Source organism: Coregonus lavaretus, assembly GCF_964263955.1.
Source record: "Coregonus lavaretus genome assembly, chromosome: 25".
Taxonomy (NCBI): Eukaryota; Metazoa; Chordata; class Actinopteri; order Salmoniformes; family Salmonidae; genus Coregonus; species Coregonus lavaretus.
Window position 1 is genome coordinate 36,404,023 of NC_140012.1, and position 15,567 is coordinate 36,419,589.

Below are 15,567 nucleotides of genomic sequence, written 5' to 3' on the forward strand. Positions count from 1 at the left end.
AAACGGGTTCTGGGCCAGGTGACTGAAGAGAGAGAGGGGGGAGGGCGGGAGGGGGAGTGGGTGGGGAGAGATAGAGGGGGGAGAGAGGGAGGAAATTCCATGTCAGTAATTTAGAGGAGGGTAGCAAATTCCATACCAATTTCATTTTTGTAAACAGTCAAAAAAAATGTCACTCACTGTGTGACATTTTGAAGATGTACATCTGTGTGATTGTGTGTGGCATGGGATCTATGTGGTGGTCATGAAGGCCTAAGGTTATGTAGCTAATGGGATCTATGTGGTGGTCATGAAGGCCTAAGGTATGTAACTAATGGGAGCTATGTGGTGGTCATCAAGGCCTAAGGTATGTAACTAATGGGAGCTATGTAGTGGTCATCAAGGCCTAAGGTATGTAACTAATGGGAGCTATGTGGTGGTCATCAAGGCCTAGGGTATGTAACTAATGGGAGCTATGTAGTGGTCATCAAGGCCTAGGGTATATAACTAATGGGAGCTATGTGGTGGTCATCAAGGCCTAGGGTATGTACCTAATGGGAGCTATGTGGTGGTCATCAAGGCCTAGGGTATCTAACTAATAGGATCCATGTGGTGGTCAACAAGGCCTAGGGTATGTACCTAATGGGATCTATGTGGTGGTCATGAAGGCCTAGGTATGTACCTAATGGGATCTATGTGGTGGTCATGAAGGCCTAAGGTATGTAACTAATGGGAGCTATGTGGTGGTCATCAAGGCCTAAGGTATGTAACTAATGGGAGCTATGTGGTGGTCATCAAGGCCTAAGGTATGTAACTAATGGGATCCATGTGGTGGTCATCAAGGCCTAAGGTATGTAACTAATGGGAGCTATGTGGTGGTCATCAAGGCCTAGGGTATGTACCTAATGGGAGCTATGTGGTGGTCATCAAGGCCTAGGGTATGTAACTAATGGGAGCTATGTGGTGGTCATCAAGGCCTAGGGTATGTAGCTAAGGGGATCTATGTTGTGGTCAACAAGGCCTAGGTTAGGTAACTAATGGGATCTACAGTGCATTCGGAAAATATTCAGACCTCTTAACTTTTTACACACTTTGTTACGTTAAAGCCTTATTCAAAAAAAGTTTATTTCTTTTCATTCCCCCATCAATCTACACACAATACCCCATAATGACAAAGTGAAAACAGGTTTTTAGAAATGTTACCAAATTTATATAAAAAATAAAAATAAAAAAACGTATTTACAGAAGTATTCAGACCCTTTGCTATGAGACTCGAAATAGAGCTCAGGTGCATCCTGTTTCCATTGATCATCCTTGAGATGTTTCTACAACTTGATTGGAGTCCACTGTGGTCAATTCAATTGATTGGACATTATTTGGAAAGGCACACACCTGTCTATACAACGTCTCACAGTTGACAGTGCATGTCAGAGCAAAAACCAAGCCATGAGGTCAAAGGAATTGTCTGTAGAGCTCCGAGACAGGATTGTGTTGAGGCACAGATCTGGGGAAGGGTACCAAAAACATTTTACAGCATTGAAGGTCCCCAAAAACACAGTGGCCTCCATCATTCTTAAATAGAAGAAGTTTGGAACCACCAAGACTCTTCCTAGAGCTAGCCGCCCAGCCAAACTGAGCAATCGGGGGAGAAGGGCTTGGTCAGGGAGGTGACCAAGAACCCGATGGACAGAGCTCCAGAGTTCCTCTGTGGAGATGGGAGAACCTTCCAGAAGAACAACCATCTCTGCAGCACTCCACCAATTAGGCCTTTATGGTAGAGTGGCCAGATGGAAGCCACTCCTCAGTAAAAGGCACATGACAGCCCACTTAGAGTTTCCCAAAAGGCACCTAAAGTCTCTCAGACCATGAGAAACAAGATTCTCTGGTCTAATTAAACCAAGATTGAACTCTTTGGCTTGAATGCCAAGTGTCCCGTCTGGAGGAAACCTGGCACCATCCCTACGGTGAAGCATGGTGGTGGCAGCGTCATGCTGTGGGGATGTTTTTCAGCGGCAATGACTGGGAGACTAGTCAGGATCGAGGGAAAGATGAACGGAGCAAAGTAAAGAGAGATCCTTGATGAAAACCTGCTCCAGAGCACTCAGGACCTCAGACTGGGGCGAAGGTTCACCTTCCAACAGGACTACGACCCTAAGAACACAGCCAAGACAACGGAGGAATGGCTTTGGGACAAGTATCTGAATGTCCTTGAGTGGCCCAGCCAGAGCCCGGACTTGAACCCGATCGAACATCTCTGGAGAGACCTGAAAATAGCTGTGCAGCGACACTCCCCATCCAACCAGACATAGCTTGAGAGGATCTGCAGAGAAGAATGGGATAAACTCCACAAATACAGGTGTGCCAAGCTTGTAGCATCATACCCAAGAAGACTCAAGGATGTAATCGCTGCCAAAGGTGCTTCAACAAAGTGCTGAGTAAAGGGTCTGAATACTTATGTAAATGTTATATATATATATATATATATATATATATATATATATATATATATATATATATATATTTTTTTTTTTTTTACATTTGCTAAAATGTCTAAAAACCAGTTTTTGCTTTGTCATTATGGGTTATTGTGTGTAGATTGATGAGGGGGAAAAAAAACGATTTAATCAATTTTAGAATAAGGTTGTAACTTAACAAAATGTGGAAAAAGTCAAGGGGTCTAAATACTTTCCGAATGCTCTGTATGTGGTGGTCATCAAGGGTATGTAGCTAATGGGATCTATGTGGTGGTCAACAAGGCCTAGGGTGGGCAGTATAAATAGCAGGGACAGAGTAGTGGATATTTGCACTTTTTTTCTCATAATCCAGGTTAAACAAGAGGCTAGTTATAGACTGGAACTCAGACCCCGGTGTTTGTGTGTGTGTGTGTACGCTCGTGTGTGTGAACCGTCCACCCTGTTGTCTATGGGGCTCTGGGTGAGAACTGTTGTCAGGTGAGCCAAGGGACAACATCATCAATCAACTTCACAGGTGTGTGTGTGCATGTGTGTCTGAATATACTTGTTTGTATGTGTTATACAATATAACAAATGTTTACATTTTAGTCATTTAGCAGACGCTCTTATCTAGAGCAACTTACAGTTAGTGAATGCATACATTATTTGATTTTTTTATACTGTCCCCCCGTGGGAATCGAACCCACAACCCTGGCGTTGCAAACGCCATGCTCTACCAACTGAGCTACATCCCTGCCAGCCATTTGCTCCCCTACCAATTGTGCGCCGCCTCATGGGTCTCCCGGTCACGGCCGGCTACAACAGAGCCTGGATTCAAACCAGGATCTCTAGTGGCACAGCTAGCGCCTTAGAACACTGCGCCACTCGGGAGGTAACACAATTGTCCTTGCCAAATATAAACTGCTCAAGTCAATCAGTCAAAACCCTACTGCAGTTTGCTGTCAGCATTGATAACTGTGTTTGATAATTGAGGCAGCACTGGCATATGCTTGGTTGGAGGGTGTATTGGCTTGATTATGAATTACCTGAGGGTGTGTGTGTCTGTGTTTGTGTTTGTGTGCGTGTGTGTGTGTGTGTGTGTGTGTGTGTGTGTGTGTGTGTGCGTGTGTGTGTTCACATTTGTGTGTGCATGATTGTGAGTGTGTGCACACGTGTGTGTGTGTGTGTGTGTGTGTGTGTGTGTGTGTGTGTGTGTGTGTGTGTGTGTGTGTGTGTGTGTAACTCACAGTGTCTGTATAGCTCTGAGAGAAGCGAAGGTGCCCTTGGCCACAGTCTGTATCTTGTTGTCATACAGAGACAGTAGAGAGAGGTTCTGCAGGTCTGTGAAGGCATTGGCCCGAACACAGTGGATCTTATTGGCATTCAACAACCTGGGAAAGGAAGGGAGAGAGAGAGAGAGAGAGAGAGAGAGAGAGAGAGAGAGAGAGAGAGAGAGAGAGAGAGAGAGAGAGAGAGAGAGAGAGAGAGAGAGAGAGAGAGAGAGAGAGAGAGAGAGAGAGAGAGAGAGAGAGAGAGAAAGAGAGTGTAAAAAATAGATAAGGGAAATATGTTACTTACAATCATCAATGTTAGCTGAATGTTATCAAGGAGTAGCCACTGTGTACGTACAGTAGTTGCAGGGCATATAGTCCGTCAAACACTCCTTTGGGAAGCTCTGTAATCTTATTCCCATACAGGACTCTGGAAAAGATCAATTGGTTAAGGAATTAAATAAGCAGTGACTCAATCAATCAACAATAAATCATCAATTCACTTATCCATCAATGGTAACAGTGACTCACAGTGAGTTGAGGGATCTCAGGCCCTGGAATGCATCAGGAGCTATTTCTGCTATCTGGTTATTACTCAGGTCTCTGGATGGAGAGAGGGGGGGGGGGGGGGGGGGTGGACAGTTAAAGAGGAATTCAATGTGGGAGGTCTTCAGCCAGGCCCAACTGTCAAATCAAATCAAATCAAATTGTATTTGTCACATGCGCCGAATACAACAGGTGTAGACCTTACAGTGAAATGCTTACTTACAAGCCCTTAACCAACAATGCAGTTTTAAGAAAGAATACCAAAAGAAATCACTCAAAAAAATACAATATAAACTAATACGAAATAAAAGTAACAAATAATTAAAGAGCAGCAGTAAAAATAACAATAGCGAGTTTAAATACAGGGGGTACCGGTACCAAGTCAATGTGCGGGGGCATCGGTTAGTCGAGGTAATTGGGGTAATATGTACATGTAGGTAGAGTTATTAAACTGACTATGCATAGATAATCAACAGAGAGTAGCAGCAGCGTACAAATAGTCTGGATAGCCATTTTATTAGTTAAATGACTAATATGTAATAATATGTTCAGGAGTCTTATGGCTTGGGGGTAGAAGCTGTTTATAAGCCTCTTTGACCTAGACTTGGCGCTCCAGTACTGCTTGCCATGTGGTAGCAGAGAGAACAGTCTATGACTAGGGTGGCTGGAGTCTGACCATTTTTAGGGCCTTCCTCTGACACCGCCTGGTATAGAGGTCCTGGATGGCAGGAAGCTTGGCCTCAGTGACGTACTGGGCCGTACACACTACCCTCTGTAGTGCCTTGCGGTCGGAGGCCGAGCAGTTGCCATACCAGGCAGTGATGCAACCAGTCAGGATGCTCTCGATGGTGCAGCTGTAGAACCTTTTGAGGATCTGAGGACCCATGCCAAATCTTTTCAGTCTCCTTAGGGGGAATAGGTTTTGTCATGCCCTCTTCACAACTGTCTTGGTGTGCTTGGACCATGATAGTTTGTTGGTGATGTGGACACCAAGGAACTTGAAGCTCAAAACCTGCTCCACTACAGCCCTGTCGATGAGAACGGGGGCATGCTTGGTCCTCTTCTTTTTCCTGTAGTCCACAATCATCTCCTTTGTCTTGATCACGTTGAGGGAGAGGTTGCTGTCCTGGCACCACATGGCCAGGTCTCTGACCTCCTCCCTATAGGCTGTCTCATCGTTGTCGGTGATCAGGCCTACCACTGTTGTGTCATCTGCAAACTTAATGATGGTGTTGGAGTCGTGCCTGGCCATGCAGTCATGAGTGAACAGGGAGTACAGAAGGTGACTGAGCACGCACCCCTGAGGGGCCCCTGTGTTGAGGAGCAGCGTGGCAGATGTGTTGTTACCTACCCTTACCACCTGGAGGCGGCCCATCAGGAAGTCCAGGATCCAGTTGCAGAGGGAGGTGTTAAGTCCCAGGGTCCTTAGCTTAGTGATGAGCTTTGAGGGCACCATGGTGTTGAACGTTGAGCTGTTGTCAATGAATAACATTCTCACGAAGGTGTTCCTTTTGTCCAGGTGTGAAAGGGCAGTGTGGAGCGCAATAGAGATTGCATCATCTGTGGATCTGTTGGGGCAGTATGCAAATTGGAGTGGGTCTAGGGTTTCTGGGATAATGGTGTTGATGTGAGCCATGACCAGCATTTCAAAGCACTTCATGGCTACAGACATGTGCACTATGGGTCGGTAGTCATTTAAGTAGGTTACCTTAGTGTTCTTGGGCACAGGGACTATGGTGGTCTGCTTGAAACATGTTGGTATTATAGACTCAGACAGGGAGTGGTTGAAAATGTCAGTGAAGACACTTGCCAGTTGGTCAGCGCATGCTCGGAGTACACGTCCTGGTAATCCATCTGGCCCTGCGGCATTGTGAATGTTGACCTGTTTAAAGGTCTTACTCACATCGGCTACGGAGAGCGTGATCACACAGTCGTCCGGAACAGCTGATGCTCTCATGCACGTTTCAGTGTTACTTGCCTCGAAGCAAGCATAGTAGTAATTTAGGTCGTCTGGCAGGCTCGTGTCACAGGGCAGCTTGCGGCTGTGCTTCCCTTTGTAGTCTGTAATAGTTAGCAAGCCATGCCACATCCGACGAGTGTCAGAGCCAGTGCAGTACAATTCGATATTAGTCCTGTATTGACGCTTTGCCTGTTTGATGGTTCGTCTGAGGGCATAGTGGGATTTCTTATAAGCTTCTGGGTTAGAGTCCCGCTCCTTGAAAGCGGCAGCTCTACCCTTTAGCTCGGTGCGGATGTTGCCTGTAATCCATGGCTTCTGGTTGGGGTATGTACGTACAGTCACTGTGGGGACGACGTCGTCGATGCACTTATTGATGAAGCCAGTGACTGATGTGGTGTACTCCTCAATGCCATCGGAAGAATCCCGGAACATATTCTATTCTGTAGCTTAGCATCTGCTTCATCTGACAACTTTTTTATTGACCGAGTCACTGGTGCTTCCTGCTTTAGTTTTTGCTTGTAATCAGAAATCAGGAGGATAGAATTATGGTCAGATTTGTCAAAATTAAGGCGATGGAGGGCTTTGTACGCGTCTCTGTGTGTAGAGTAAAGGTGGTCTAGAGTTTTTCCCCCCTCTGGTTGCACATTAACATGCTGGTAGAAATGAGGTAAAAACTGATTTAAGTTTCCCTGCATTAAAGTCCCCGGCCACTAGGAGTGCCGCCTCTGGATGAGCGTTTTCCTGTTTTCTTATGGCCGTATATAGTTTATTGAGTGCGGTCTTAGTGCCAGCATCGGTTTGTGGGGGTAAATAGACAGCTACAAAGAATATAGATGAAAACTCTCTTGGTAGATAGTGTGGTCTACAGCTTATCATGAGATACTCTACCTCAGGCGAGCAAAACCTTGAGACTTCCTTAGATATCGTGCACCAGCTGTTGTTTACAAATATACATAGACTGCCACCCCTTGTCTGACCCAGAGGCTGCTGTTCTATGTTGCCGATACAGTGTATAACCCGCCAGGTGTATGTTATTCATGTCTTCGTTCAGCCATGACTTAGTGAAACAAAATATATTACAGTTTTTAATGTCCCGTTGATAGGATATACGTGTCTGTAGTTCGTCCACTTTATTATCGATTGTAAGTTGGCCAATGGTATCGATGGCAAAGGCAGATTAGCCCTTCGTCGCCGGCTCCTTACCAAGCACCCCGATCTCCTTCCGCGATATCTCCTTTTCTTTCTACTACAAATGACGGGGTGGAGGGCCCTGTCGGGTGTCTGGAGCAAATGTCTCTCGTCCGACTCATTAAAGAAAAATTGTTAGTCCAGTTCAAGGTGCGTAATCGATGTTCTGATGTCCAGAAGCTCTTTTCGGTCATAATAGACAGTAGCAGCAACATTATGTACAAAATATGTTACAAACAATGCGAAAAAACACACAAAATAGCATGGTTGGTTAAGAGTCCATAAAACGGGAGCCATCCCCTCCGGCGTCATATTGTAACTCTAACCCCTAACCGCTAGGACTCAACTAAGTCCTTACTGTACCATAACTTATTATTCAAGTTTCCATTCTAGAACTTCCTAAAGCAGCCAATGATATTCGGACAGAAGTGGGTTGACGACACTGCTAGCCAATCAAAACCTAGAATAGTGTGGTGTGTGTGGTGTATTAATGGGGTGCAGGGCTGGGGTCCATATGGAACAGGCTGTTTCTGTAAATGCCTGTTGTTAATAGGATCCACAGACCTCTGGCCACAGAGTGTGTGTGTGTGTGTGTGTGTGTGTGTGTGTGTGTGTGTGTGTGTGTGTGTGTGTGTGTGTGTGTGTGCGTGTGTGTGTGTGTGTGTGTGTGTGTGTGTGTGTGTGTTAATGGAGTGTGTAGTGAACTCCAGTCAACTGCATGTCTTCAAAGGGAAGTCGTTGTGTGGTCTATAAGATATGAAATGATCCCATTTGAGGCTAATGTTAAACTAAGTGCTAAATAAGTGTCTAGTGCAAAAGCCTGATGTTTCCTGGAAAATAGAGCTCTGGATTGGGAGGAGGTTACAGCATCTGATCTCAGACACTCCTGTCATGTTCCAGGGGAAAGTTATCCTTTTAAAATAAAACTATACTCAATATATTCACATCACCAAATAATTGATTAAAACACACTGTTTTGCAATGAAGGTCTACAGTAGCCTCAACACCACTCTCTCGGTGGCACCATGGTGTAGCTGGAGGACAGCTAGTTTCCGTCCTCCTCTGGGTACTTTGACTTCAATGCAAAACGTATGGTTCTTACCCCCTTCCATAGACTTACACAGTAATTATGACAACTTCCGGAGGACGTCCTCCAACTTATCTGAGCTCTTGCAGCATGAACTGACATGTTGTCCCCCCAATAAAAGGATCATAGAAAGAATCTAGTACTGAAAGCATAAGATACAGCTAGCTAGCACTGCAGTGCATAAAATGTGGTGAGTAGTTGACTCAAAGAGTGAGAAAGACAATAGTTGAACAGATTTTAACAAATTAATTTCTTCAAAAATGAAGGAGAAGCAAGAGAGAGCTAGCTATATATATATATTTTTTTTTCACTTTCACAGCTAGAGAATGTAGCTAGCTAGTTTAGCCTACTCAAACACCCGGCTTAAACAGAGGGGGGTGTATTGTTAGCTAGCTCGCTATGGCTATCCAACACCCAAACTCTTCCAAGTCAAGGTAAGCTTTTGGTTTTTACTAATGTATTGCCACCAGGGCCCGCCAGTGTAACTGCTTGCTAACTGTACATTTGTACATTTTATTCATTTAGCAGACGCTCTTATCCAGAGCGACTTACAGTTAGTGAGTGTGTACATTTTTTTTTCATACTGGCCCCCTGTGGGAATCGAACCCACAACCCTGGCATTGCAAGCGCCATGCTCTACCAACTGAGCTACACGGGACCGTGATTGTACTGCATGATTGTAATGGGTTTACTAATGCATTAGTTCTAGTAGCTATGTTGACTTGACGTTAGCTAACATGGTGACAATGATGTAGGCTGTGTAAAGCAGTTAGCGATTATGATATGAAGGTTTGGCTTTAACATTTTAGCCTGGTCACAGACAGCTGATGTGTTGTGCACTGAAGTCCAAAAACGAAGGGAAAAGGTGAGAGGAGGAGAGCGCATAGATAGCAGAAGTAATTCAATGATGAAAGGGATCATGCTGTATGTACAGTACCAGTCAAAGGTTTGGACACACCTACTCATTCCAGGGTTTTTCTTTATTTTTACTATTTTCTACATTGTAGAATAATAGTGAAGACATCAAAACTATGAAATAACACATATGGAATCATGTAGTAACCAAAAAAGTGTTAAACAAAACAAAATATATTTTATATTTGAGATTCTTCAAATAGCCACCCTTTGCCTTGATGACAGCTTTGCACACTCTTGGCATTCTCTCTACCAGCTTCACCTGGAATTATTTTCCAACAGTCTTGAAGGAGCTCCCATATATGCTGAGCATTTGTTGGCTGGTTTTCCTTCACTCTGCGGTCCAACTCATCCCAAACATTCTCAATTGGGTTGAGGTCGGTGGATTGTGGAGGGCAGCTCATCTGATGCAGCACTCCGTCACTCTCCTTCTTGGTAAAATAGCCCTTACACAGCCTGGAGGTGTGTTGGGTCATTGTCCTGTTGAAAAACAAATGATAGTCCCACTAAACCCAAACCAGATGGGATAGCGTATCACTGCCGAATGTTGTGGTGGCAATGCTGGTTAAGTGTGCATTGGATTCTAAATAAATCACAGACAGTGTCACCAGCAAAGCATCCCCACACCATAACACCTCCTCCTCTATGTTTTACGGTGGGAAATACACATGTGGAGATCTTTCGTTCACCCACACTGCGTCTCACAAAGACACGGTGGTTGGAAACAAAAATCTCAAATTTGGACTCCAGACCAAAGGACAGATTTCCACCGGTCTAATGTCCATTGCTCGTGTTTCTTGGCCCAAGTAAGTCTCTTCTTCTTATTGGTGTCCTTTAGTAGTGGTTTCTTTGCAACAATTCGACCATGGAGGCCTGATTCACACAGTCTCCTCTGAACAGTTGATGTTGAGATGTGTCTGTTACTTCAATTCTGTGAAGCATTTATTTGGGCTGCAATTTCTGAGGCTGGTAACTCTTATGAACATATCCTCTGCAGCAGAAGTAACTCTGGGTCTTCCTTTCCTGTGGTGGTCCTCAGGAGAGCCAGTTTCATTATAGCGCTTGATGGTTTTTGCGACTGCAAAAATGTTCCGTATTGACTGACCTTCATGTCTTAAAGTAATGATGGACTGTTGTTTCTCTTTGCTTATTTGAGCTGTTCTTGCCATAATATGGACTCTTTACTTATTTGAGTCTTTTACCAAATAGGGCTATCTTCTGTATACCCCCCTACCTTGTCACAACACAACTGATTGGCTCAAGGATTTTTTAAAAAATGTTTAAGAAGGCACACCTGTTAATTGAAATGCATTCCATGTGACTACCCCATGAAGCTGGTTGAGAGAATGCCAAGAGTGTGCAAAGCTGTCATCAAGGCAAAAGGTGGCTATTTGAAGAATCTCAAATATAAAATATTTTTGGTTTGTTTAACACTTTTTTGGTTACTACATCATTCCATATGTGTTATTTCATAGTTTTGATGTCTTCACTAATATTTTACAATGTAGAAAATAGTACTTGAATGAGTAGGTGTGTCCAAACTTTTTCCTGGTAGTGTACGTGGCTGCTATGAAAGTTGTGTGTTTGTGGTGATCAGGAGTGTATTCATTCCGTCGATTCTGTTGAAAAACGTTTGTTAAACATACCTGAATTTGTCCAATAGAAACTCTCATTTGCAACTGTTGGACTAATGTTTACGCCCTAGATCAGCTAGATGCAGGCAAGATTGTGCAAGGCAGTTTTGAATGTGTCAATGTCTTTCACCTTGATTACTCAAATTTCTCTCGACCTGTGCAACTACATTGTAAACTTTCAATCATAGGCTAGGTTGTTGCAACCTCATAATGGGTATAGGGAAAATTGGAGTATCATGTAGTAGCCTAAACCTATTGATGTTACATTGAGCTGGGTGAATGGAATATGAATGACAGTCATCTAATATGCTGTAATAGAATAAGGCCATGCTCGTGAAAAATATGTTTTGTCCTCCCTCATCTTAAACGGCACCAACCGCCACTAATCTGTAGTGATCTGTCTTGTTACAGCTATAGGCTTTATTCATCATCCAGACGATATACTTGCATTGTCAAAACAAACAGACTGAAATGCAGGAGTAGCGTGCAAGGGGTAAGGAATGGAGAGCGAGAGTGAAAGATGTCGAGGTTGGCATGGGGTTGCTGTCTAACATAGTGTTTGCCTGTGGTTAGCCGTGACCAGTAGCCCATGTATTTTAGGGCTAATTTGGTTAGCGACTGGTTGGTGGGTGCACTGGAGTCTGAGGTACTACTTGACTGGAAATCACTGCCGTAGGTAGGACAGAGTGGAGAGGAGGAGAGGAGGAGGAATCCTCAGTCTTCAATCCAGCACACGCTAGTTGTGACCAGTAGCTCTTGTATTTTAGGGGTGGGCTGGTTAGCGGGTGGTTGGTGAGGCTGAGATACTACTGGACTGCAAATCCCCCCGTAAGTAGGACAGAAAGGGGGAGAGAAGCAGGGAATGAGAAAACCCTTCATTCCAGCACTCTCTCCTTCCCCAATATCATATCATATAATCATCATATCCATAATCATCTCTGCCACAGTTTATAGTGTGCCTACTCAGTCAGACAGACACTCTAAGCAGGCTGAGAATAAAGTCCCAGCACTGAAACATGAGAGGTGTTATTACAGTGGAGAGGTTTCAGCTTGTATCCTTCTGTAGCCTTCTACAGCCAGACACCCCTGTACATTTTCCTTCTCTTAGTCTGAATCTAACAGTTTGGGTTGTGACATGAAACTGAGAAGGTAAGATTTACTAATTGTGCTTTGATTGGACCCCTGTGCCCTCTGGTCCGACAACAAAGTACATTGTCAACATATCACCAGTTCTTTTTTTTAGGTGCAGTAAATTGGGTTGTGAAATTAGTCTGGTGTATTTACAGTACATCTGTTCTTCAGCGTTAGAGGAAGTGTAGTTAGTGTACTTCAGCCCTTGAGAGTATATACTTGCATCAATACTTCAGCCCTACAGCTAGTGTACTTACATGTGTTCTTCAGCCCTAGAGACTATATTCTTACATCCATACTTCAGCCCTACAGCTAGTGTTCTTTCTATACATCTATTTTTCAGCCCTAGAGGAAGTGTACTTAGTGTACTTCAGCCCTAGAGGAAGTGTACTTAGTGTACTTCAGCCCTAGAGGAAGTGTACTTAGTGTATTTCAGCCCTAGAGGAAGTGTACTTAGTGTATTTCAGCCCTAGATGAAGTGTACTTAGTGTATTTCAGCCCTAGAGGAAGTGTACTTAGTGTATTTCAGCCCTAGAGGAAGTGTACTTAGTGTACTTCAGCCCTAGAGAGTTTATACTTACATCCTGCGCAGCTTCTTGTACGGAGAGAAGGCGCCGGGAGGAACTGACTTGATCCCATTCTGCTCCAGACGACTAGAGAGAGACAGAGATGGGGAGGAAAGAGAGGGATGGAGAGAAGAAGAGAAAGAGACAGACAGAGGGAGAGAAGGAGACAGAGAGAGAGAGAGAGAGAGAGAGAGAGAGAGAGAGAGAGAGAGAGAGGAGAGAGAGAGAGAGAGAGAGAGAGAGAGAGAGAGAGAGAGAGAGAGAGAGAGAGAGAGAGAGAGAGAGAGAGAGAGGAGAGAGAGAGAGAGAGAGAGAGAGAGAGAGAGAGAGAGAGAGAGAGAGAGAGAGAGAGAGAGAGAGAGAGAGAGAGAGAGAGAGGGAGAGAAGGAGAAAATAGAGATGAGAGATGGAGACAGAGAGAGGGTGAGATGGAGACAGAGAGAGGGAGGGATGGAGACAGAGAGAGGGAGAGAGGGAGAGAAGGAGACATACAGAAGGAGAGAAGGAGACAGAGAGGGAGAGATGGAGGGAGAGAGGGAGAGATGGAGACAGACAGAAGGAGAGAAGGAGCCAGAGAGAGGGAAGGATGGAGACAGAGAGAGGGAGAGATGGAGACAGACAGAGGGAGAGATGGAGACAGAGATATGGAGACAGGGATACAGAGAGATGGAGAGAGGGAGAGATGGAGAAAAGAGATTTGAGAGAGAAGGAGACATGGAGAAAGAGAGATATAGATACCATCAGGTAGTAAACCAACAGAGATCACTATAGAAACAAAGCAGAGTAGTCGTACATCATTACAGACCCATGGTAATTGGTCAGGTCAATACTGCCAACTTCCTTCATCCACAATGTGAGTGTGTGTGTGTGTGTGTCTGTGTGCGTGCACGTGCAACTGTGTCCTTGTGTGTGTGTTTGTGTGTGTGTGTGTGTCTCCCCTCGCCTCCCCTGGTTCGTTAATAAAGATCACTTCCTGTTCTGTGTGTGAGTCATAAGTTATGTTATAACATCTCTAGAACAATAAACAAGTCTGGAGGAGAGAGAAACAGGGAGAGACATGGAGGAACATAGAGGAACAAGGAGAGACATGGAGGAACATAGAGGAACAGGGAGAGACATGGAGGAACACAGTGGAACAGGGAGAGACATGGAGGAACATAGAGGGACAGGAAGAGACATGGAGGAACACAGTGGAACAGGGAGAGACATGGAGGAACATAGAGGGACAGGAAGAGACATGGAGGAACACAGTGGAACAGGGAGAGACATGGAGGAACATAGAGGGACAGGAAGAGACATGGAGGAACACAGTGGAACAGGGAGAGACATGGAGGAACATAGAGGGACAGGAAGAGACATGGAGGAACACAGTGGAACAGGGAGAGACATGGAGGAACATAGAGGGACAGGAAGAGACATGGAGGAACACAGTGGAACAGGGAGAGACATGGAGGAACATAGAGGGACAGGAAGAGACATGGAGGAACACAGTGGAACAGGGAGAGACATGGAGGAACATAGAGGGACAGGAAGAGACATGGAGGAACACAGTGGAACAGGGAGAGACATGGATGAACACAGTGGAACAGGGAAAGACATGGAGGAACACAGTGGAGGAACAGGGTGAAACATGGAGGACCACAGCGGAGAAACAGGGAGAGACGTGGAGGAACACAGTGGAGGAACAGGGAGAGACATGGAGGAACACAGTGGAACATGAAGACTGGTCAGAGAACTGTCTGCCCTGTCTGGGTCATATAAGCACTCAGAGTCAGACACAACCACACTTCCGTCAATCTGTCAACCACACGTCCGTCAATCTGTCAACCACACGTCCGTCAATCTGTCTGTACACAGGTGTGTGAAAGGAGGGACATGTGACAGAGCAATGCTGGAGACTACAGACATCATAGAAGTGTCTTCAGACATCACATAGGTGTGTGTGGCACTGCTCTCTTTTCTAACTCTCTCACTCTCTCTCTCTCACACATACACAAATTTCCTAACGGTGGAAACTGAAAGTCACAGACGTACAGTAATCAGTCTCAGATGTTCAGGAGAAACAGGCCTTGAGAGGCAGTAAGTACAGGGCTCTGAACCCTATTAGTTGCGTTGGTGTGTGTGTGTGTGTGTACACGGCTGCCAGTGTGTGTGTGTGTGTGTGTATGTGTGTGTGTGTGTGTGTGTGTGTGTGTGTGTGTGTGTGTGCGTGCGTGCGTGCCTGCGTGCATGCATGCGTGCATGCATGCGTGCATGCGTGTGTGTGTGTGTGCATGCATGAGTGTGTGCGTGCATGTGTGTCTGAGCATGTGCATGTGTGCGTGTGGTTGAGTGGTGGTGTGGCAGGGCATGCAGACAGCTGTCTCTCTCCAGCCCTGCTCTGATCCAGTCCTCTAACCTCCTCTGAGCCTCATTAAGGCCAGTTTTAAAAGCTGTGAACTGACCTACAGATAAACAGCCAAGGCTGGGGCTGCATTCTGCTGGAGCTGTGGCTCGAGCTGTGGCTTTGCTTGGGGTATGGGGCTCTGGTTGTGGTTCTGGCCAGGGCAGGGGCTGTGGGATTGGCCTGGGATAGGGCTAGGGCTGGTAAATATGAATGGGTCTAGAGAGAGGGCTGGGGAAGAGGGAGGGGGAGTTTGGATATTAGGACCAAACTGAGGTGGCCTGATGGGAATGAGGCCCACCAGTACCACAGTGTTTCAGCCTTAATACAGAACACTTCAAGGGTTATCATCAGTTTTTCAGCCTTATTTCAGCACACGTAAAGGGGTATCATCAGTTTTTCAGAGCCACATCTTTAAAATAGCAACTGAGCCCCATGTATGTAATTTCAAGAACAG

General features: G+C 45.2%; 1 protein-coding gene across 1 annotated transcript in view; it reads right to left on the reverse strand.

Moving 5' to 3' along the window:
* The window catches only part of LOC311100898 (slit homolog 1 protein-like), a gene marked incomplete at both ends in the record, with an annotated part of 199,253 nt that overhangs the window by 74,955 nt on the left and 108,731 nt on the right, over positions 1-15,567 (reverse strand). Inside the window, 5 exons of the mRNA XM_084141886.1 lie at positions 5-22; positions 3,677-3,820; positions 4,059-4,130; positions 4,232-4,303; positions 12,743-12,814. Of these exons, the coding sequence (XP_083998012.1) occupies positions 5-22; positions 3,677-3,820; positions 4,059-4,130; positions 4,232-4,303; positions 12,743-12,814 (378 nt within the window). The remainder of the gene's footprint in view (positions 1-4; positions 23-3,676; positions 3,821-4,058; positions 4,131-4,231; positions 4,304-12,742; positions 12,815-15,567) is intronic.